General features: G+C 55.3%; 10 protein-coding genes across 10 annotated transcripts; 5 read left to right on the top strand and 5 right to left on the bottom strand.

The window, feature by feature from the left end:
- Window positions 1–15: 15 nt before the first annotated feature.
- BZA05DRAFT_466279 (uncharacterized protein) lies at window positions 16–1,525 on the bottom strand (the record flags this gene model as incomplete). The annotated part of the gene is made up of 2 exons (XM_051487787.1): window positions 793–1,525; window positions 16–738 (listed from the first exon to the last, which is right to left on the bottom strand). The coding sequence occupies exons 1-2, from the start codon at window positions 1,183–1,185 to the stop codon at window positions 16–18; spliced, it is 1,116 nt and encodes a 371-aa protein (XP_051341742.1). The 5' UTR covers window positions 1,186–1,525.
- On the bottom strand, window positions 921–2,216 carry BZA05DRAFT_466277 (uncharacterized protein; the record flags this gene model as incomplete). Its single annotated transcript, XM_051487786.1, has 2 exons — window positions 921–1,766; window positions 1,884–2,216. 2 exons carry the CDS (start codon window positions 2,214–2,216, stop codon window positions 1,320–1,322), a joined length of 780 nt encoding a protein of 259 aa, XP_051341741.1. The 3' UTR covers window positions 921–1,319.
- Window positions 2,217–5,334: 3,118 nt separating this feature from the next.
- Window positions 5,335–5,817, top strand: BZA05DRAFT_434743 (uncharacterized protein; the record flags this gene model as incomplete). Its single annotated transcript, XM_051486340.1, has 1 exon — window positions 5,335–5,817. The coding sequence occupies exon 1, from the start codon at window positions 5,407–5,409 to the stop codon at window positions 5,815–5,817; it is 411 nt and encodes a 136-aa protein (XP_051341740.1). The 5' UTR covers window positions 5,335–5,406.
- A 901-nt stretch (window positions 5,818–6,718) lies between these two features.
- Window positions 6,719–7,390, top strand: BZA05DRAFT_443087 (uncharacterized protein; the record flags this gene model as incomplete). Its single annotated transcript, XM_051486823.1, has 2 exons — window positions 6,719–6,823; window positions 6,968–7,390. 2 exons carry the CDS (start codon window positions 6,719–6,721, stop codon window positions 7,388–7,390), a joined length of 528 nt encoding a protein of 175 aa, XP_051341739.1.
- Window positions 7,391–9,742: 2,352 nt separating this feature from the next.
- BZA05DRAFT_391549 (A1 cistron-splicing factor) lies at window positions 9,743–11,138 on the top strand. The gene has a single exon (XM_051482991.1). The coding sequence runs from the start codon at window positions 9,809–9,811 to the stop codon at window positions 11,060–11,062; it is 1,254 nt and encodes a 417-aa protein (XP_051341738.1). The 5' UTR covers window positions 9,743–9,808; the 3' UTR covers window positions 11,063–11,138.
- On the bottom strand, window positions 11,139–12,025 carry BZA05DRAFT_391547 (prefoldin subunit 3). Its single transcript, XM_051482990.1, has 3 exons — window positions 11,875–12,025; window positions 11,676–11,789; window positions 11,139–11,593 (listed from the first exon to the last, which is right to left on the bottom strand). Exons 1-3 carry the CDS (start codon window positions 11,886–11,888, stop codon window positions 11,155–11,157), a joined length of 567 nt encoding a protein of 188 aa, XP_051341737.1. The 5' UTR covers window positions 11,889–12,025; the 3' UTR covers window positions 11,139–11,154.
- Window positions 12,026–12,377: 352 nt separating this feature from the next.
- BZA05DRAFT_318686 (uncharacterized protein) lies at window positions 12,378–13,175 on the top strand (the record flags this gene model as incomplete). Its single annotated transcript, XM_051480412.1, has 1 exon — window positions 12,378–13,175. A coding segment is annotated over one exon (798 nt), but the record flags the coding sequence as incomplete, so codon positions are not given.
- A 381-nt stretch (window positions 13,176–13,556) lies between these two features.
- BZA05DRAFT_239775 (uncharacterized protein) lies at window positions 13,557–17,157 on the bottom strand. The gene is made up of 5 exons (XM_051479902.1): window positions 15,758–17,157; window positions 15,403–15,582; window positions 14,883–15,312; window positions 14,610–14,827; window positions 13,557–14,555 (listed from the first exon to the last, which is right to left on the bottom strand). The coding sequence occupies exons 1-5, from the start codon at window positions 17,040–17,042 to the stop codon at window positions 13,912–13,914; spliced, it is 2,757 nt and encodes a 918-aa protein (XP_051341735.1). The 5' UTR covers window positions 17,043–17,157; the 3' UTR covers window positions 13,557–13,911.
- Window positions 17,158–17,970: 813 nt separating this feature from the next.
- On the top strand, window positions 17,971–18,900 carry BZA05DRAFT_391542 (peptidyl-tRNA hydrolase domain protein). Its single transcript, XM_051482989.1, has 3 exons — window positions 17,971–18,347; window positions 18,413–18,673; window positions 18,727–18,900. The coding sequence occupies exons 1-3, from the start codon at window positions 18,118–18,120 to the stop codon at window positions 18,818–18,820; spliced, it is 585 nt and encodes a 194-aa protein (XP_051341734.1). The 5' UTR covers window positions 17,971–18,117; the 3' UTR covers window positions 18,821–18,900.
- On the bottom strand, window positions 18,901–20,441 carry BZA05DRAFT_370343 (U3 small nucleolar RNA-associated protein 6-domain-containing protein). The gene is made up of 2 exons (XM_051481646.1): window positions 20,243–20,441; window positions 18,901–20,184 (listed from the first exon to the last, which is right to left on the bottom strand). Exons 1-2 carry the CDS (start codon window positions 20,327–20,329, stop codon window positions 18,922–18,924), a joined length of 1,350 nt encoding a protein of 449 aa, XP_051341733.1. The 5' UTR covers window positions 20,330–20,441; the 3' UTR covers window positions 18,901–18,921.
- Window positions 20,442–22,432: the final 1,991 nt, after the last annotated feature.

Here is a 22,432-nt window from a genome sequence, read left to right as displayed (position 1 = left end):
CAGATAGACGTCGCTCTATACGCCCGGAGTGAAGCGATAAATGTTAGCTTGCCAGCAGACGCAGCCTAGCGGCCCGGTGCCTTTCGGGCCGCCACCTGCGCCCTTGAACGTGCCCACAACGCAAGCCATGTTCGTGGGCGGGAGGTCGGGCAGGTCTTTGGGGTCGGCGATGCGACAAAACACCGAAAGGTGATACTCGGGCTCGGTTATCGCGGAAGGTTCGTAGTGCACGATACCCACGTATTCGCACTGGAGTGCTTCGTCCTTGGCGTAGGTTCCGGCGGCGATTTCGGCGCGCGTGGTACGCACTCGCACGACGAGCGCGCGCTCCAGCTGCGCCAACCCTTCGAGCAGCAGAACGTGTCTCCGCGGCTCCGACATGGCTACGTATAGCTTGGAGCGGATCAGGGGATGCGTCCCTTCCGGGACGCGCACACATCGCGCGTGGCGTAGGAGGCACCGCATCTGCCACCTTCCGAGGAGGTCTCCGTTATCCTGGACATGAAGCTCGCTGTGCCCGTCTCCTACTGGCATGCGGAAAAGATCTGGTGGACACCAGCCGAATCCGCCCTTGATCATGGTTGTCGTGCCGTGGAAGAGATTGCTGACCGACACGGTTCCGTGCCGGGCCCGGCCTTGAATCGTACGCAGGACTTCTTGGTAGATTTCCTCCTGGGTCATGGATGCTGGGTTCTTGACGCCCACAAAGAGCCCCGAAATGATCGCCATGTCCCGCGTCTAGGATGTGTATCGCGGTCCAATAACCGTGAGGAGGTCGTTAAGGAACCGTACTGGTGCTCGCAGCTTGCGGATCAGAGCGCTCGCTATCTGGTGATGGCGATGGGACGGTTGTCCTAGCCGTAACAGGATGTCGCCCTCAAGATTCTTGAGCACCGGATTACCGTCATCGTCCTCGAATTGCACGTACACCCCATCCTTTGGAGACTGTTGCAATTCCAACGCGGTCCAGCCTCTTGTGAGCCACGTCGACATGGCAACGGCGAAACAAGCTGAGGCAGCGTCCGTCCACCGGAGGCAGCTTAAGTAGCGGTCATGGACAAGCGTGGCCGTGGCGTGCGTGTAATTATCCTGCATTCGATTGATAGCCTCGATGCGTGCACGCTTATCTTCAGGGAGGCAGACGGTATCCCACCAGATCCCTTCGCATCCCAGTTCCCGCGCCATCTCACAAAAGTGTCGCCACAGGCACTGGTTCACTTGGCCGGTTTTCAGGCCCCTTTCCCGGTTCCGTCGGACCAGACGTGCGAAATGGCCATGAAAGGCTGCTCCTTCTCGACGAGCGACTTTCCATCTAAAGTCTAGGCGGTCGGCACGAATGTTTCGGAGCCCAGACCCGAGCGGTTGAGGGCGCTGCTCAGTAACGCTTGAGAGAACATGCCTTCGGTAGGCAGGCAGTGCCCAGGGACAGAGCACAAATGGAGTTGCGCCACCGAGGTGAAGCTAATGGTGGATTGCTGACAGAAGTCGGAGGTGCACATATCGTGGCCGGTATGGCCCCGAACGGAATACCCCAGGTCTGTAGGAGGCACCAGTGACAAGAGACTCAGCTCGCGCCCAGGCGCCACCGAGCCGAGAGCCCACACACGCTGCGCGCAAATGTTTAGTCGTTCCGCTCGCTGCATGGCCTGGCTCACCAGCGCGGCATACTGGCTTGAGTAGTGTGCCGAGTCGGGGAGTGCCAGCGGGATTCCAAGCAGTGCGATGAGCCATGAGATGAGCTCAAGGACTTCAGGGAGGTTGACTGACTGCACTCAACGCTGATATTTTTCGTCAACGACAAATTTAGGATGGCCCCCCGTTGTGCCTGGGTGTAGGGTTTGCGTTTGCGTTTGGTGGATTTCGGCGGCCAGGTGGTATAGCACATGCGAAAAGTAGTCGATGTCCTCCGGAGTGTCTGGGTCGACCCGGTAGTGATGGGACCCACAGGCCGCCATTTGGACTACCCACGTCTCGAAGCCTTTCCACGTCGGACACTTTGGCATGAAGCGAAGAGACTCGGACGTCCTCTGCTTGCATGAATTGCACGCTTGAATCAGGGATGCCCGAGTGATGCAGAAGATCGTGTGCACCAAGCCTAAACAATCGCCGGCATCTCTGTCATAGCTGGAGATAGCCAGCTCTGCGTTTATCTCGTTCACAAGTTGCGGGTCCTTCAGTTGCGCGGTTGATTTCACTCTGCCCAACAGGTGGCTCATGATGTTCGCATTCGGACAGACCGAGGGGCCCGTTGCCCAGACTGGACGCAGTATCGTATGGTATGATTGTTCGTAAGGCATTATCCTTCCGTATCCATCCAGATATCTGCACGGCTCAATATGGCGTCCATCGAGAATTCTTTGCGGTGGTGCTCTGAGCCCGAATACCAGGTTTTTGGCTTTCGGATCTATTAATGTTAGCAGAGAGCTTCGAGAAGGCAGTATTGGGGAATTAGGTAGGCACCTTCCAGCCAGTCCACCACAGAGATCTGCCCCGGAATTACCCAGCCATAAGGCGGAAATTCGTTGCACACCCAGGGCACTTTCCCACCGCTCGACGGAGAATCCCTAGTCTTGCAGGTGTGCCTGAAGATTAGATAATGTCCTGTAAAGGTTTTTGTTACAAACGAGTGATCCCCGGTGTCATTGTACGCTTACCTTCCATCGGTGATGGGTCATTATGAATTCAACTCCGCTGGGTTAATGGGACAATATCAGATAGGTATTCGGTTTAGTTGGGAGAGGCCGGTGCGGAGGGGTGTTACGCATTCACTTAGGGCGGCGAAGAATGAGGAAAGGCTTAAGTAGACGTCTATACCTTTCAGCCCACCCGTTCGGTATGAGCGTTGCCTAGAAAGCACGATGAGTTTTCACGATTTCCGGTTGGCTGACGAGGATTCGGCACCCTTTGAGCTTCGATACGGTGCGAGTAACCCAACTTATCGCGATTGCAGTGGCCGGGGGAATCAACGAGCAGAAATTTACCCCAGAATGGTTTCCCCGCCCCGCCCCGCTCCTCAGCTCACAAATGTGCTTCTAGACGATATCATTAGCGATTGGGTGGTTGTAGGGGGGCATGGTTGGGTACACCTGAAGGTTGAAGGTTGAATGCTGAGTCCGGAGTGGAGCTGTCCCTCCAACTTTGATACGCTCACTCTCGACCAAAAACCCCATTTCCCCGAAAGAAAATTGTGTTAGTCGCCTCCATTCCACTCGCTGTGATGCCTGGCAGTCTTGAAATCTTGATATTCCTTCTGGTCGTAGAGAAATGTTTGGAAGGAATGTCGCTTGTGTGGTCAGGTCAAAGAAACCGTGCTGGTCACACGGTTTTACATAGTACAGGGGTGGTTCGTATGTGTTTCTGGGCAGTGGGCAGGAGCGAGTGCCGTGGCTTCCGAGTTGATGCATGCACCTAAGGATCTGAATTTAGATTACCTATTCTGTTGTATGACCCCCACGGGAACATGATTTGACATAGGTACGGTACTCTACATACCATAAGGATCATCAAAAGTACTAAGCCTTGAATTGGTATCTTTTCGTCCATTTTTCTTACATAATCCTTATATAGTCTCTGCGGATGTTGCAAAAGGATTATAAGACTTTTGTCGGCTTTCTGTGGGATATAGTTAAGGCCTAGCACTCTATTGACCTTGTTATACCCATTGTTCTTCGTTCACAAGTTTCCTACTTGCTCCCTCGCCCCTACCGGCATCAACCCTCACACACTCCCCCTGCCCTCTCTTACCCTCCCTTGCACTCTGCTCGCTCGGATTCATCGTCTTCTGCAGCTGAATGATCACTGTGAGGTTGTACTCTACTTGAGTCAACTCACGTGCGGCCACTCGCAATGTGAGTGATAACTTGTGACGTGAACCTCACAAACTAAAAGGCACCTCCCAGTCTCGAATCTCCTTTTCCTGTTGCTCTACGTACTCGACGCAACTTACTATTTGCTTGCCCTACTGACCTAGTGTGTACCGGTAATGGGGAGCGAGCTGAGCAGGATAATTGACACGTAATGAGGGATGAAGGAGCACGGGAGGAGGCTGCTTGTACGTACTCAGTCAGCGTAACGTGACGTTACGTTACATACGAAGAGCATATGGTGCCTGCGCTTTTGAAGGGCCATATGTTTGCGGTTCTATTTTCAAGCCAGCTACCTAGTAGCCAGCAGTAGATATGAATGATGGGGAGTAGAAAAGGCACAGGTTATGTACCCCCCGCCAACCTTAGATTCCTGGTCCAATGTTGGTGTGAAGATCTTTGGCAAGAGGAAACACTGGGTTTTGTATGGAAGTCAAGCTCCAGTGCACCAAACTCTCACGAGTAGTGACTAATTTTCACTCTGAAGTTAAATGTATATAGCGGTCACAGCCGCCATCCAGACTCCACCAGCAGATAGCTTGTCCCAGGATATGCATAATCAACCACAGGCAGTGACTGATCCTGGTAGTGGAAAGGAATGGGTGTATACCAGTCATCGCTGGGTGGTGAAGTTGCATTTTTGAGGGTTGTCGGGATGTGTTCTTTTTTTGGTTTTTTTGGTGGGCCGGATGGGTTTTCTTAGGTTCATCTTTCGACTTGCTGGACACCGTCATTGGTACTGATGTATTTATCTCCACTGTTACTGCTACAGAAAAGTTGAGCTTCCAACCAAATGCTTGAAAATGAGGTCACAAGCCCGTGGGATGTGATACTAAGGTGATGGTCTGCCACATGCATGGTTAAGTGGACTGTGACTGAGCCCCACACCTTATTGAATTTACCTGCTCTACTCTTCTTCTGGAGAGAGACAGGAAATCATTTTATCTTTGCATACAGCCTTTACAGACCACGGCGACCCTCTTCTGCTGGACAAAGTCGTCATTGTGCGGCATGACTTGCCTAGGCGGGTGATATCGTATGATCCATACATTATACCCAGCCAGGCAGTGCAATTCCCATTCTCCGTCTCGCAGGCCAAGTACCAATAACAGTGAAGCAGGTAAGTTAGCCCGAGAAATTACAGTCTCATCCATACCCGGGTCGTCCCTCGAGACCACGGAGCATCTGCCGAGGGAGGGAGTGAGCTTCCAGCTTTCTGCGATTCGAGGCACGAATATGCGCTCGTGATGAAGGCCTATCGTTCACAGCCTCAAGATCTACGGCTAAGTGCCCGGAATGTATGTTTTCATGTTCAGGCCGCCAGCTTGGTGTTGGATGCGGGGATGCCGCCAAGAGGATGCGCTAAGCGCTGGGTAGATACGAGTACTCTGCTGTGCGCCTGCGTATAAGACTCGAACTCGCTGCTTTCGCTGTGGGATGGTTCGAGTCAGTTGCAGCGTCACGAAGCATCATATATCAATCGGATTACTACAGTAACCTAACCCCTTCTTCAAATCACGAATCCGAACAACATACAGTACACATGGAAGTCGCAAAACATACCCTCGCACTCCTCCTCGCCTTCCTCGCCGCAGTTGATGCTCACCCAGCGCCGAAAGATGCAACCCCATCCTCCGACCCCGTCTCACGGGCCACCGCCACTGCCACCCCTTCGAAACGAAAATCCCAAGGCGGTGGTGGCGGCCTCTTCCAAACCGGCAGGATCGTCCTCGGCGTGGTTCTTGCGGTGGTCTTGAGCCTGGCTATGGTGGGATTGTGCTTGCCGCGCGGACACTTGAGAAGATGGATGCGCAGGGAGAAGAAGAAGAAGGCTTCTGTGGGGGCGAGGGCGGTGGAGGGAAGGGCGGAGGGGGACGGGAAAGAGCTGGAGGATGCAGAGGCGGTGCCGCCGAGTTATCCTGAGGCTGTTAAAGCGAAGGTGGCTGGTCATTAGGTGGGGAGGCGGATGTAATAGTTAGTGGAGGAAGGGAGGAGAGTTGGATGGTATGGTATTTTTCTATGGCATTGGGTACGCGGCAATGAATCGGCGTATAGATAGCTCGTGTTGGTATTTGTATAATGAATGAACGGCTATATAATTCTCATGATTCCTTCTTCCCTCCCCCGTTAGAACCGGCCGTCCGAATAGCCACCGTAGCTTTCCATACCGGACATCTTCTAGACGCCGATATCTACATGTCTCCAGCCAGAAAATGCCTGGTATCCCGTTGCTTCAAACTTGCACAGTTACGCACTCGCCTAGTATCCTTCCCCAAACATACACGTTACCGCGATACCCGCCTACTGGGAATGCCCTAGGACGCGGTGAGAGCAAGAGCGGAGGAAAGAGTACGGACTAGTCGGCCGGAGATTCCGGCATACGCAGGAAGAAATGAGGCGTTATATTGGTTGGAGGAGTTGGCTGGGGGAATGGAGCGTTGATGTGGGGTTTGGAGAAAGACTGACGCTTTTCGTTTTTCATCTCATTGTCTTTCTTTCATTCTGTTCTTCCTTTTTGTGCGCGGATGTCATCTCATTGTTCTTCTTTCTTTCTGTGTGTATACAGCCATGATCTGCTAAGGTCGAATGCTACGATGATGAAACAAAAAACAAACAATCTACTGGGGATGCCGGTAGCTGCAACCCCGATGTGACGGTCAAAGTGAGAAATTCGACTTTGCCGTATGTATAAATGTAATGTAAGCTGCGCAAGCTGAAGCAACTCCCACAAAAACAAAGAAAGAAACTAGCCTGTCGGCGGGCGGTATAAATGTGCGCCCCAACATTCACGCATCAGGTTTTCCCCTGTCTTTACCCAACCACCAGCAACCACCGTCCACCGTCCGCCATCCGTCATGTACTCCCTCTTCGCAACGCTCACCCTCCTAGTTGCGGGTGTCCTCGCCGGACCCACGCCAGATGTCGTCGGCGCCAATGTCCACCGCGCCCCTGGATTCGAGGTCCTGGAGCTCCCGTCCTTCGACATATCCACCACCCGGCGTTCAATATAACTTCCCAGCTTGAACTGTTGCAAGCCGGCCTCCCTCTCGTTCCTGTATGATCCCCTGTTCCTTTCCTCCGAACCTCGACTAACCCTTCTCCAGCTGCCCGCGGGGGTCCCATCTCCGCCGCAGCCGCCAGCCGACCTCGTTGGCCCCGTCAGGTCCAATAGGCTGTACCTGACGACGCCCTCTGGCACACGGTACTGCAGCTCGTACTCCACGCCGCTGCAGCAGGGAGTGCGCGAGAATGGCTGGACTCTGCTGAAGCTGAAGGAGAGCTGGTGCTGTAACACGAGTCCTTCGGGGTGCACGTTGCTGGCGCACTCGATAAACGCCATTGCAACCGTGTGCGCCCAGCAGCTCGACAAGATGCTCTGTGTGCCCTGCTGGATCGTCGGCAACGCCCAGATCAATATCGCAGAGTACTGTGCGAAACAATCCGGCGGGAAGTGGAAGTTGGAGGGAAGGGTTAGGTATACGCAGGAGGGATATTGGGTCGATGTTAACGCTTTCCGCTGGGGATAGCTAGGCGGCCAGGCAGTGCGGCCCTGGGGCTGGATGGGAGGCAGGTTGGTGCGGTGGTCTAGGCCCCCGATAACTAGAATTCTGCTACATAGGGAAATGGAAATGGCACTCTTAGTTCTCCTACATATCTCAGAAATGCGAACTTCAAACCCTCATTCTTCCCAACATACTGGTACAGACGTCAATCCTCAAGCATGACCAGAGAACTGTAACTGGCGTGAGAAACAATTTCTTCAGCGGCTCAGTCAAAGAACAAGTACCTCCGTTCAAGTGATCCAATCATGCCGCAAACAGGATCGTACCTACCACCGAAAGGGGACCGAGAACTCGGTTTCACTGTATATCACTCGGATATAAAGCGCTCGAAAGTGAGATTCCTGCGTCTAGAGAGCACAGAGGACCTCGATTGAATACCTAGATTATTTCTACTGATTCCACACCTTGACCCTCACCTCCTCCTTGCTGGCAGGTTCAAGTTTATCCGAATCTCGCTCTGCACTGTTCCCCATGGGTCCATTTAGGTATTGTGTCAAACTGGCATGACTGTCTCCCGCTTTTCCGCCTTCTCGTGGCTACGTCCATGGCTTATCTTTGGCTTCCTTGATTAGATCTCCTGTAGTCAGTGAGCGAGTGGATCAACCATCTGTCTGCTTCTCACGGTAGAGTAGACGGACGGCCGGACAGGCTTGGCAGATCTGAGATAGGTAGCGGGCACTCGGAAATTCTCGTGGTCGGTCGGGATCCTCAAAGACCTTGATTGGTATTGGTACATACATATTTGAAGGACCGAGTAACCAGGCTCGCCTTCGGTATCTGTGGGCTGTATAGATAGAATCAGTGAAGCTGGTGGACGTAGGCAGAACCCTAGAGCGTGGAAGTCCCATATGGCGTCTGTTCCTGAGAACAGAATCTATGGTGCGAACGGTTTTATAGCGGGAAGAGTAGGTCTGTGGAACAGAACGGAAGACATAGTGGGGGAGCGAGAGATGTTTGGTGGTGAATTTTATGCGTACATAAGATCGAACCTGCAGCGATCACGTAAACCAGTGAAGGAGGGTGGGGTGACCAGCTGAAGTGAATACCATGTAAAGTACCTAAGTAATTAATGGTAGTTTGCTACGGTATTCATGATGATTTGACCGAGTCCGCTGAACGTACAGTTGGGCGACAGATTCCCATCACCTAGTGATTCCAGCACTCAGGCACACTCAGTCTCCACGGAAGGCTTTCAGGGTGGATTAACTGAATGGTTACCTGCAGCTTTGTTTGTATGTAGGCATAGAGCAATCGGGGAAGGCGGGAGGAGGGTAGGAGGGTGAGTTCATACCCGATTCTGGCAGGTTCTGTCTGTCCTCCCCGAAACGGGTGGTGGGATACTGATTCAGATACACTCCATTCACCCTCTACCATCCACACTCCATCCTCCTCCCTCCATCCCCCTCATCCCTATCCACCCTCATCTCAATCCAACCACACAAATCTGTAAGAGCTCGAGCTCACCCACTCCCCTCCCACCACCACCGCAACCAAGCACCACAAAACACCCCACGACACCTCGCAATGTTGATAATGACCACCATCCCGGGGTCCTTCAAGGCATTTTTCGACTCGGCCGTTCCAACCGAGCCGATGCACACCTTTCTCGAGGTTCCACCCCCACCATACACCAGCTGGGACCAGTACTTTGTTCTGAACGCGCCGCGGGCGCGACTTCGCGTGGCCCGCTCCGAGCCCGAGCCTGAGCCCGAGTCCGAGCCTCCTCGCTTCCGCATCGTCTGGGAGAACATCACGTTCCCGGTGCAGATGCAGCGGGTAACCGTTGGCATGCTGCTCTTCCTCCTCCTCGGAGACGGCGTCCCCACCGGAACAATCAGGATGGAGGACGGATCGGAGTTCGACGTCATCGAACAGGTCGTGGCTCTGCAGGAGGGCGACGTCGTCTCCGTCCAGGTTAGGGTCCCCGTTCTTAATTGGTAGGTAGGTAGGCGGACCGGATGCATAGAGGATCGATGCTGCTGCTAATGCTGGGTTGGTATCTCATCTCTGGGGAGTTCTGTTTACGATGGGGAGTTTGTGGGCTTGAGAGCTTGTTTGTTTGATTTCGATGGACTGGTGGACTGGCTGGATAATGGGAATTGTAACTTGCGCCGACGTTTTTTTCTTTCTGCATCTTACATGGGGGTTGAGGGCTGGGAGCTGGGGGTGGAGAGCTGTCGGTCTCTGGGTGTTGTAACTTATGGATGAATTTAATGCAATACCGCTCACGAAACCCAAACACGAGTGACACTCCATGCCCAAGCCCAAGCCCAAGCCCATGCAACCCGGTTCACCACCCATGACGCAAGCGGCTCCCCACCGTGCATCCTGCACCCCCGTCCCGTCCGCCGTCCCGTCCCCCACCACCCCACCAAAACGACCATGTCGACAAGTACGATCCACATCCATACCCTCCCGCCGTCTTCGCACCTAGGGCTGGACCTGAGCTCTCTCACGACACCCAGCACGTTCACAGGAATCTCCTCTTTACCCCCAGGGCTGCACCACATCTGGATCTCGCCCGCGCCGTCACTGACGCTGCGGCACGGGCGGTGGGTCCTCTGCGCCGGCGACAGTGACAACGACACGCACTACTTCCGCTACGATGCCGGCAGCGAGGGATTAGTCCGCGAAGACGTGGAGGGGACTGTGGTGCGGTCGGGAGCCTCAGAGTCGGAGTCGGAGGCGGAGGAGGCGGAGGGGGAAGAAGGGCTGATAAGCTACCGACAGCGGCACCCTGGCAGCGGCTCGGAGGGGCACAGCGATTCCGCGTGGCGGGCGTTAGTGGCACACGTTACGCCGGGCGTGCTGACGTGCCTACTGGGCCCGGGCTGGGCGGCTGAGACGACGTCCTCGTCGACCAGCACCTCCGGCGACGACGAGGACGACGCAGCCGACCTCGCCGCCGGAAAGGCGTTCGAGGCGGACAGTGAAGTGCGGATCGCGTTCACGGCGATCAATCTGAAGACGACGTGGCCGGCTGGGGCTGTGGGGCGGGAGCGCACGGAGAAGGCGCGCGACCGGTCGTGGGCGCTGTCGGAGGTGCTGGGGCGCCAGCAGGAGCTGCTGGGCGAGTGGGAGGTGACGTTCGTGGTGTGCTTGTTTTTAGGAAACTTTGCGGCGGGGGAGCAGTGGCAGAAGGTCGTGAGGCTGGTGTTGACGTGTCGCGAGGCGGTTTTTGGGGGGAGCGAGGGCTGGTTTGTTGAGTTCCTGCAGGGGCTCAGGAGGATGCTGGAGGTTTTGAAAGGCGCTGGAGACGGTGGGGGGTTCTTGGGCGACGAGGTCATGGCTGAGGTGCTTAAGTTGCTGAGAGGGTTTGGCAAGGTCCTGAGGGAGGAGGAGGAAGAGGACGACAAGAGAGGGAGGAAGGTCCGTGAGGAGTTCTTGAAGCTGGCGGGCTGGGCGAGCAGGAAGATGGATTGGGTGCTTGATACGCGGGAGGTGCTGAGGAAGGGAATGGTACAAACCGAGGAGGGGGATATGGTCGAGATACAGGATGAGGGGTTGGAGGAAGAGGAGGAGACTGGCGAGTATGCGCCAGCTGTCGTGGAGGATCTCGAGCTGTCCAAAAGTAGGAGCGAGTCTCCCCTTGAGATACAGATGGCGGATGAAGAGGATGATGATCCCAGGTTTTAGCAGCAGCAGCAGCGGTTTCTAGTAGATGGTATTACACGGCGTCCAGGCAGAAGAAAATGGAATAATCTCGCAACATATGCACCCATTACCCGCTAATTTTTCTCCTTCCTCTGCTCCTCCTCAGCCTCGGCCCTATCCCTCCTCTTGAGTGTGACCTCATAATTGTACAGCCTGGCGGTATTGACCTCGAGCGTGGTGATCTGCTGCCTAAGAAAGTCCATGTCCTCCTCGCAATTACTCAGACTCTCCTCGGCGGCAGTCAGCTTCCCCTCGAGCAGCTCCATCGCCTCATCGATCGGATATGCCAGCATGACATTGGCGCCCAGCCAGAGGTACACCTCGTCGGTGCCCGTGGGGATCTGCGCCTTCGCGAACAGCGTGTCATTGAGCTCGAACGTCGTCTCGAACGCCTTCGACCCCTTGCGCGCCTGCAGGAACTGCACCGTCTCCAGCGTCTTGCGGATGTCCGGGATCTTGTCGTTCAGCCCCGCCGCCCGGCGCTGCGTGTTCATCTCCATGAATTGGTATTTACTGGCTGCCGGAATGGGATGTTAGCGAGAGGGAGCGAGCGAGGGAGCGAGGGAGCAGGGGGATAGGTGGGGGAGAGCCGCACGCGATCATCTCCTGAAATTTTTTGAGGTTGGGCTCGATCTCTGCCCGGCTGTTGACGAATGATTCGACGTCCTCGACGAACGGCGCAACGGGGATCCCGCGGGGGTTGGCATCGCTGTCCACAAGCAAGTAGGTATATCGTCAGCTACCTAGTTTCCCCTTTGGAACTGTAGCCGGAGGAGGGGTGAAGGGAGAGATACCCGACTTCCGCCATTGTGTGTGTATGTGCGAAGGTAGCAGTCAAACAATGATGTGGTCGTGGTTGGAGATGAGGTGGTAGGTGGGAGTAGCTGAGCTCGATCGATACTTGGTGTTACGATTGCTGATGATGCTGATGGAGGGGAAAACGTGGGGCAGGCGCAGGCGCGGGCCCGGGCCACGCCAAGTCAATGCCGCCATCCATCCCTGCCTGCTTCCTTTTTGGCTACATAACTTTTGATTTTCGAACCAAGCTTGACCTCAATTGCGACATCAACATCCACCTCACCTCCCTCCTCCACCACCACCGCAACTCCCACGACTCACGACGACGATGAACGCCTCAACCCACCATCTCCGCTCCGGCGCGCTGCTACTGTTCCGGTACACCCCGCCGCGGGCACCGCACGTACATGCCCACTCCCTGCTGAAATCGTACGCCACGACCTCTGTGATCCCGCGGACGCCGCCACCACCGCCCTCGAAGCCGTCGACCGTGGACACCGTCAACTCCCCCGCCAGCAGCATCCCCGCGCCGATTTCCCTCCCCTCACGCACGCCCGACACGAGTACATTTATGCACCTCTTCCGCGTCGGCAAAGCGTACTTGACCTTTTTCAAATCCGGCTTTTCGGCTATCCTTTCGAACTACAAATCGACCCGGTCGCTGCAAGACCTAGCGGACAAGCACGGCCTCCCCACGCTCGTCTCCTCCGCCCGCATCACCCGCACCCAGTACCAGCACCTCGTCCGCGCCCGCCACGATATCCTCCGCGTCCCCGCCTTCGGCCTGATCTTTATCGTGTTCGGCGAGACTAGCCCGTTCATCCTCCCGTTCGTCCCGCACCTCGTCCCGTACCCCTGCCGTATCCCGCAGCAGCTGAACCGGCAGCGGCGACTGGCCGCCGAGGCGCGCACAAAGGCGTTCGCTTCACTAGCCGCGGAGCCGACCGCGGAGATCGCAAAACGGGAGCTGGGACAGCTGAACAGTGAGGAGCTGCGCCATGTAGCCCGCGTCTTGGGCGTGGACTCGCTCCTACTCCCGCTCGAGGGCCTGCGAAGACACCGCGTCGCGAAAAGGGTGGAGCACTTGGCGCTCGACGATGCGCTGTTGCAGCGCGGCGGCGGCGTCGAGGCGCTGGATGCGGGCGAGGAGCTGGTCATGGCCGCGCAGGAGCGCGGGATCGATACGTTCGGCAGACAGGAGCGCGATATTAGGGATGCGCTGGCGGGGTGGGAGAAGGTTACGAAAGCTGTGGGAGGGGTTAGGGCGGGCGTGTGGTTGCTGAAGCCGGAGACGTGGGGGGTTGTGGCGAAATAGATGGTGGGTTGAGGAGGGAGGGGGACGGTGTAAGATATACGGAGGAGGAGGAAGAAGAGGTGGAGGAGAAACGCATACAGACATACATAGACGGACGATGGAGGAGCGATGTAGAACAGAACAGAACAGGGCGGAATAGATCATGTGTCAATGACATCTTCAATTCAGACAGACGTTCAGCTTCGTCCAGCTTCATCCAGCTGCATATCTTCATCCAGCATCTATTTGCCCCACAGTGTACACCTTCTCGCCGCACCCATTAACAGCATTTAAAAGCATTTCCAAAACCCCCCCAGCGGTAGAGTACAATACACATATACCCCCATAACTACCCCATACCCCATACCCCATACCTACCCCACACCCAATACCAATATCGACGAACCCGAAAAATGGTAACCAACCGCAATTTGGAACCAAATATTTTCAAGTAGAAGTTTAGTTTAATTTAGTTTCTGTAACGCATATATAAAATAGCAACAAAAGTAGGTACGGTAACAGCCTGTCGTTTCATATATTCGGGAAACGTACATATCCCGAGTATGTATCCATCCTCCCCCTCCCCCTCCACGAAAAACACATCCATCAAAGGGAAACCAAAACCGCAACCACAGCCAGCAAAAGGAAACTGAAAAAAACTGAAAAGCAACGCCTATCGAAGAAAAAAAAGAAAGCAAGGAAACTTTTTCCCCTCAAGAAAACGAGAAAAAATCAAGAATTACGCCTGTTTCCACTTCGCTAGTGTCTCCATGATGTTACCGATCTGGCCAGCACTAGTTTGTGGTTGCTGTTGCTGCTGGTGTTGCTGTTGCTGTTGCTGCTGCTGTTGCTGTTGCTGCTGAGCTGCGACTTTCTGCTGCGCTTGGCCGAGCAGAGCTGCTAGTCCTGCGCTGCCGCCGTAGGCGCTGAGAGCCGACTGGCCGCCGTACTGCTGCTGCTGCTGCTGCGGTGGTTGCTGTTGCTGTTGCGGCTGTTGCTGTTGAGGTCTGACGGCACCAGCGATGAGACTTGCCAGGTCGGCGCTAATCTGGGGAGCTTGCTGCTGTTGCTGGTGTTGTTGGTAGGTGGCTTGTGGGGCTGGCTGCTGTGGTTGCTGTAGTCCGGCCAAGAGCTTCTGGAGGCTGCTTGGGTCCAGTGAGGTCAATAGGTTGGCAAGACCTGGAACGCCAGCGAGCGCTCCGAGCTGCTGCTGAAGAGGCTGTTGCTGCTGCTGCTGCTGTGGTGGTGGTTGTTGCTGCTGTACCTGGGGAACGCCGTAGCCTCTTCCGTACTGAGCAAGCGGAGCTGCGTTATGCTGCTGGTGCGATTGTTTCGAGCGGACAACAAGTTCTGCCGCAATGGGGGGATCAAGGTTATCGTATTCTAGATATCCACGATGTTAGTATCTGCATAGACGGGAATGGCGCAGGTACCTACGGTCAAACGACGCCTCTCCTTCGCCGCGCCGGTCAAAGACCTGTATCGAAATCTTGCTGGCGAGCTGCATACTCCTGTTCAGGAAAACCACAGCCTGGACTCCCTCGAGAACCTGGCGCTTGACGACAGCGGACAGTTGAAGCCGGGGATTCAGGAATAACATGTCGCACGTTAAGCCGCGTTGTCGGAATGCCTGTTCTACCCACCAGATGAAATTTCTATCCGACTGTCAGCAACTCGAGCCCACAACGATCGGCGGCAGCGGGCACTCACCTATCCAGTTCATCGCTGACGAGAATCTGCACCTCCGGCACTTGATCGGGTGCTCTTCTCGGAAGAGGAACATCGTCGAAATCGGGACTCCTGCTTCGGGTCCTGCTTCTCGGTCGGTACCTAGCCGGGGGCGATCTCGATCTTGATCTCCTTCCGGGTCGGTAGTCGTCGCGCGCACCCCGCATGGGCGGCGGTGGTGATCTCCGGCGGGTGCCGTACTCATCTCTGTCGCGACGATCACGCAGGTCCCTGTCGGTGGGTGGCGGCGCTCGGTAGCGGTCAACCTCTCGGCGTCCGGCGGCTACAGGCGGAGGGGCTCGGCGCGGGGAGGCACCGCCGCGAGGGTAATCGGGAGAGCGTGACCGACGTGGCCGGGCAGAATCTATGGGCACGGGCCGGGTATTTCTCTGTGGTTTCGAGATCTCGAGGTCTATATTCCGGGGCATCGACAGTTAGGATCGCACTTCGATTTATCGTTCACGCAACCATGGGTGTCTGAGATCGGATTGGGCTGTCTTACGCATTTTACGGCCCCTCACTGAGGACCCCTGCTCGTGGCGTAGTGCCGAAGCACACGACGACTGATCGAGGAACTGAACAAACCCATAGGCCTGCTTGATGGATATCTGTGCGAGGCGGCCATGCTTGTGGAAAGTGCGGAACAGGTCACGTTTGGTAACTTTTTCGGTGGGCAGGTTTCCTATAAGGCGGTGGGCACGAGGCTACAAGTAAGTTCTTCTGTTCACTCGCACACACAGGCACACACACACACACACACTTAGGAGTACGGTGGTAGAGCATCAGGCAAGCATCGGATATAAATCAACTGCAAAGGGGTAAGGGTGGTAAAACGAGTGGGTTGGGTGGATGCGCACCAATGAACAAGCGGGAGCCAGCAGGGAAGCGGTCCCATTGACCTTGAGTCACGTAATCACGCTCATCCGCGAGGAACCTCGAAAACTCTTCTTCTTCGTCGACCGTGAATGGCAGCCTGTCCTCCTCGTCCTCTTCCTCCTCGGCAGCGGCGTCCGAGCTCAGCGGCTGCTGCGGCTGGTGGCCCTGTTGGGGTTGCTGCGATTGCGACTGCGACTGCGGCTGCTTATTGTGGTTGAAGTTTGGGGGTGGCGGCAGCGACGATGGATATCCGGCAGGAGGCTGGCCCGGCAACGACGAAGACACGACTGGCACGGGTGGCAGAGGATGGTTTGTCGGAAGCGCGAGTGGGTTCGATGGAGTGTGCGACTTTTGGACGGGGGAATGCGGCAGAGCTGCCTTTATGGTGGGAGGAGCACTGCTTGGGGGCGCAATGACGGGGGGTCCGTTTGGTTGTGGAGACTCGGAGGGCGGTGCCGAATACAGCTGGTGCGGTACGGTGGGAGTAGCAGGGGACAGCTTGGTCAACAGAGCTTGGAGGTCCACACTGCTAGAGAAATCATTTGGGATCGCGGTGGGCAATGGAAATCCTGTGGTAGCAATGTTTGCAAGGTTTGGAGGAGCGGTTCCATTGGTAGGGGCCGGAGACGATGCGACTAGCCCATTACCAGCATGCAAATCACCGTTCTGCGTGAAGGGGAGGGAAGTGGAGGAAGGATTATCCATGGCAGGAACAGGAGCGACTGAAGTCGCGTGCGAAGATGACTCTCCCTGCTGCGGTGGCTGTTGCTGCTGCTGTTGCTGGCGCTGTGACGTCGAGGGCGGTGATGGATCGTGTTGGTTATGTTGCTGGTGCTGCTGCTGCGCGTGCAGCTGTTGCTGTTGCTGTTGCTGGTGCTGAAGCATCAACGACTCTAGGGAGTTTGACACCGGGCTCACGGCAGAATTGTCGTTGGGAGTCGCGAACGGTTGGGGGGGATGAGCATCAGTGAAGTTAAAAGCGAGTTCCATCTGGTTCTTTAGAACCGCGGGTTCAGCGACGTGTACTGGGTGGGGGGAGACTGGGGAGAGTGGCTGTCGGCTTTCGAACCCGTTTGTTGGAGGGGACTGTGGTTGTGAGTGTGGTGGCTGCTGCAATGGTGGTGTTGGAGAGGAGAGGGATTCCTGGTGAAGTTGGTTGTCGGCGGCGGAGGAGAGGGCAGGAAACTGTTGCGGCGGTGGAGGTGTCGTTGCGGGTGGAGGGGTTTGGGTTGGTTGGGGTGGGGGGGGTAACTGGTTTTCAGACATACAGAACTATGCTTTTGCGCATGAACAGCAGCGATTCAGCAGCGGGCAACCCGAGTTTGTATGAAGTATTGAAGTATGTGTCTTCTTTCTCTTTTCTCTTTGAAATCGGTCTGTAACTGTACGAGCGAGGAATTGAGGTGCTGGATGGGATGGTGGGGAGTTGGGTGGAGGGGGGTGTGTAGAGTATTTGGAGGAAATGGGGGGAGAAAGGGTTGCGGCGGATGACAGGATATGACAGAGAAGAGAAACGGCAATTTTCAGCGAGTTTTCTTGTTTGAGTTTTTTTTTGTTCGTGACGATGTAGCTGTGTCGGAGGAGCGAGGCAAGTTTGGTGGTGGCAGTTGTGATGTGGGTTGTTGTTGGGGAGTAGATGTGGGTTTGCGAGGCGGTGGTAGTGGTGGTGGGAAGGTTGTTGATGGACTGGTCAAAGAGGGGAGAGGAGGTTGGTTTGAAAGAAGTAATGGGGGGAAGGGGAGAGGGTTGAAGGGCGGGCGGCGGTATTTGAGTTGACTTGGTGGTGGTTGTTGTGGTGGTGGTGGCGGGCGAGAGTTTTGGAGCAAAACTTAACTTAAGATGGATGATGGGAGAATTGGTGTTAGTGCGGCGGCGGAGAGAAGGAGAAGACGTGTTGGTTGGAAGGGGAGGAGGAGAGAGACTCGAGACGAGAGGAGAGCAGGCAGGAAGGCGGAGAGTTGTGGAACGGGAACGGGGATATGGCTGTGGATGTGGATGTAGAGGTTGATGTGGATGGTGTGTAGGCACGCAGAGAAAGGCAACGAACGGGCAGGGAAGGGAAGAGAAGGAGCGAAGAAGGGACGTTGAAAAAGAAAAGTGATGGGTGGGTGGCAGAAGCGGCTGCACTAGCCACATTGGCCACAGCACAGCAGCCACAGAGCGGTCGAGCCCGCAGCAGCGCATGAGCCACCCACCGCCTTCCGCTCAGCCACTACGTCACTACCCGCACCTCCACATCCAGCCGACGCCGATCTGCATCGATCAATCACGAACGAAACGAACAAACCGAACAAACCGAACCGAAGAACCGCGACCGGTTTCCATTCGAACTGCTGTAACCATGTCGCTCTTCCGTCTCCGCGCACTGCTACCTTCGACCAGCCGACGCCTCCTTACGCGCTCCTACACGGACGACTGGCGCACGCAGACGGCCTCCAAATGGACGTCGGACGAAGAAATCGAGCGGGCGCGGGAGTGGGTCGAGAGCTTCAAAGTGACCGACATCCCCAAGAAGTCGTGTACGGTCTCGTTCTCGTCCTCGTCCGGTCCGGGCGGGCAGAATGTCAACAAGTATAGTACACCGTGCCATGCGCCGATGAAAGAAATCGTAGTGACAAAGAAAGCAAAAAATAAAGATTGGCGACGAAAGCAACGCTGCATCTGGACCTGACCAAGAATGCAACCTTCTTGCCGGACTTCGTGCTCCAGAAGGTGCGCGAAAACTCGAGACATATCACCCGCGAGGACGAGATCGTCATCCAGGCCGATGGCACAAGGAAGCAGTCCGAGAACCTGGAGGAAGCCTACCAGCGCCTGCATAAGATACTGGTCGAGTCCGTGTCGGTCGACGTGCCGGGTGTCACCAGCGCCGAGAAGAAGAAGCGCGTGAAGGAGCTGTATTCTCCCCCCTTCTAGCATCACTGACCGTCACATGGCTGACCCGCTACAGTCAAAAGCAGGATGAGCGGTTGCGGAGGAAGTTGAAGACGGTGCAGAAAGCAAAGAAAGACTCGCGGCGAAGCAGGCCGAGCGACGACTACTAAGCAGGGTACAGGTACATGCTATCGACCACCCAAAACGCCAGTGTGTATATAAGAAGTATCTACAAGAAAAGAAAGCCGCACATTATGCCAATAGTGTGAAATCAAGAACTTTTCGACTCGCTCCCCTCCAATTGCAACAACACTAGATCTCCGGGATATCTCTCACGCCCTCTCTGTGCTATTCGTGCCGCTTCCTCCTTCTTTTCCCTTCGGTCCGTGAACTGGACCCACAGTGCGTAGAGCTCAGGCGTGGTCTCGCCCTCCTTCTCTGCCTGCTTGAAGTACTTGATCAAGCTGGCCGAGATGACCTTCCTGATGCCGGCATCCAGCTCGGGCGAGGCCTCCAGGAGCCCTGTGAAGTACCTAACAAAGGAGAGGTATAGCTCGCTCTTCTGATCGGTCTCGCCAACCGCCGCCGCCATGCCGGAGAGAGCCGTCGACAACCGTCCGGGGAACAACGGGTCGGCCGTGTCGACACCAAACAGCGGCAGTTGTACACCCAGCCACAGCGACCTGGCACTCTTGGGCGCAGTATCGAGCATATGCTTAACGACGTGCTCGAGCAGCCTCGCACAGCAGCTGAGCCGGTCGAACTGCGCAAACAGATCGTAGAACTCGGCCGCGAACGCCAGATCGCCGGGAATCTCCTTCATGGCCTGGTCAAAGATCGCGATCGCCAGCGCGCCGTTAAGCGCGGGGTTGGTCTCGGCATTCTCGAGCGCGATCGTGTCCAGCGACTTGTCCTTCTTGACGCCTTCAAAGTCCTCGCCCGTGATCTCCGGCAGCTTCCACATATTCTCGTCGCCGTCCGCGTCCTTGTCCGCCTGCGCCTCCGCCTCCTTCGGCTGATCGATCCCGAGCACCTTCCGGCGCAGGAACACCTTCGCCACAAACACCATCTCGAGCTTGGCATACTCCCTCCACAGTTCTCTACTTTTAGCATTAAACCTCAGACCCCTCTGCATATGACTTCTCGCAGCCGCGACATCCCCCTCACCCTCGACCGCCTGCCTCGCGGCCAGAATCCACAACATCGGTTTCGCGGGATGAAGCTTCAGCACGTTTGCTAGTGCCTTCGCGAGCACGGTATTCGCCTTCTCCCTCTTCGCATAATCGATATACTGCAGCCACAAGCCCACATCTCCCGGAAACTTCCGTGTTGCCCGATCGAGAATGAAAAATATCCGCCGCGTCCCGTAGTGCATCCGCGCGCGGATCTGCAGCCGCGAGCACCGCAGCCGGAATAAAGAGGACAGGTTCATCTCGTATGATGCGTACCGTGTAAACACTTGCGCGCTGCAGCCGGACGCCGCGATCCGGTGCTCGAAGTCCGAGCGCTTGCGTGTTATCGCGGCGATTTCATCCTGGAACAAACGGTCAGCGATGGTGGAGGGGGGGAGGGGAGGTGGAGGCACAACTCACCTTGTTGAAAACTTTTTTCTTCTCGTACTCGTGCAGCTCTGGGATCGACTGCTCCAGGTAGAAGCGGGCTTTGTCAGCGGCGGCCATGGCGATTGATATGGAGGGAGGTTGCCGTGGTTCGCTGAGTTCGACGGGTTCGACGAGTTCGACGAGAGTTGTGGGGCAGGTTCTCACCACTGCGGTTGAATTTTTGTTGGAGCCGCACTCTGGTTGGGTTACACCACGCTTGCGGACGATACTAGCTTGGAGATGGAGAACACACGGACCAGGCACGTGATTGTCTATATTACACAGAGTAGAGTAGAGTAGAGTAAAGCGCGTCTTCCTTCAGGCTTACATCAGCACCTGCTGCATGCCGGTGTTCGATCCACTCACTCACCGAAACAAAAGCAGCTGACAGTTCAATCAATTAGTTGGTTGGTCGAGTGATTGATCATTGATTGGATTATGTCAGTGGTAATGGTAGCCGTATGGTTATAGAGTATGGTACTATGATATCCTATTCCCTGATAGGATCGTAAATCAGATGTTCTGAGCATTGCGGGTTCGGCATCATCACGGTACCGCCGGCATGTAGCTTGAGCTCCGCAGAGTCCGGGTACCATTGCTCTACTCCAGATACTCTATTTTACACGGACGCAGCTCTTCCGTTGCCGAAGTAACGTAGCAATAGACCTGGAAGACCGACGACGGTGGCAGACGGAAGTCAAATTGAGTCTTGACCACAGGAAACCCCATTCATTCATACCAACCCAATCGTCCAAAGCATGTAGAAATGCGATCAACACCCTCTTAGAAGACAAAAAGCAATTCAACCAGCTAAGAACAAACTTTCACGCCGCAGCCAGCCATCACGATGAAACGCGGCCCACGTTGCTTAAACTTTGCTTTGGTGAACAGGTTTTATCCAATCAACCTTCTTCAGAGTCTGCTAGCCTCCCGAACGAAAGCTCCCTTCCAAAGGATCGATGGATCTCCCGCCCATTTCAAGTGAGGATACGAACCAGCTCCTGGGTGATTGCTGATGGTTCTTGACCGCTACCGATCACGACTTCAGTGTTGCTGCGCATGTGCTCGGATATGCATCTCCTAGGAACGGGAGCCTTGACTTCCCAACACCCGACAGAACACAAAACGCGGCCCGTTACTATATTTACACCCTTGGTATGAGGTAGGTACCGTATTACGACGTGCACACGCCTACATATGATAGTACAGATTGCAACTGACGGATCGAGTCAAAGCTTAAAGCTTGAAGCACGAATCGAGATTGAGGCAGAAGAAATTTCTCTTCATGAAAATACAAAAAAAGGGTTTCCCGTTAACTGGCGGTTCGGTGACCGGTTTGGAAAATCATGTACTGTGATCGGGTCCTAGTGGGTACCGTATCTGGACATTTACACCATCGGACTGGATTGGACTGGACTGGACTGGACTGGACTGGATGGGACTGAACGGGACTGGACCGGTCGGTGGACGGTGTATTGCCTGGAAAAGTCTGCCCGGGGCGGGACAGCCATACACTTCCATTCCTCGCCAGACCAAAGTTCCGGCGGTACAGCCTTAATCCGCAACTAGGTACGCTTGGATGTGGGAAGTTCCCACCAGACGTTTCACTCCTGCATGGACGAGCCTCGAGCAACCCAGCAAACAACGGCACCTACCGCCAGGAAAATTCCGAACATAGGTCATCACTCTGACTCCGGCGTCTCTGACGAAAATTCTTGATACTTACGGGCTCATACACATCGAGCTCACGGCCAGCGGCCGGAGACAGTGGGGAGGAACCGGATATGTACTACAGCCACGGTCTACTAAGTTCGAATGCTAAGATGATTAAACAAAAACAGAAATTACTGACTCGAACTCACCGTTAACGGAACGATTGGTGTTTGTCGATTTCGAACGGTGGGGTGGGGTGCTTCACGATTATGTAGTGGAAGAGTGTTGGAATATTTGGGTAGACGGGAAGAGACAATCCATTCTATACAGCAATATCATCGGCGGCGAGATCTCTATTTATATACAGACTGAGGTGCCGTCGAAGGTTCCTCACCCCACACAGCACCGGATCTCGACCGCCCGCCGCGCAACCATATGCGCGTCAACGTCTTCAGGTGTTCAAAGCTTGACAAAGAGGAACGGAGTATATATGCACTCTACGAGAGCCCAATCAGCTGATTCCCTGCC

The sequence above is a fragment of the Tricharina praecox genome, assembly GCF_024521635.1.
Source record: "Tricharina praecox strain CBS 144465 chromosome Unknown BZA05scaffold_6, whole genome shotgun sequence".
Lineage (NCBI taxonomy): Eukaryota > Fungi > Ascomycota > Pezizomycetes > Pezizales > Pyronemataceae > Tricharina > Tricharina praecox.
This window is presented reverse-complemented; position numbering and strand designations above follow the sequence as displayed.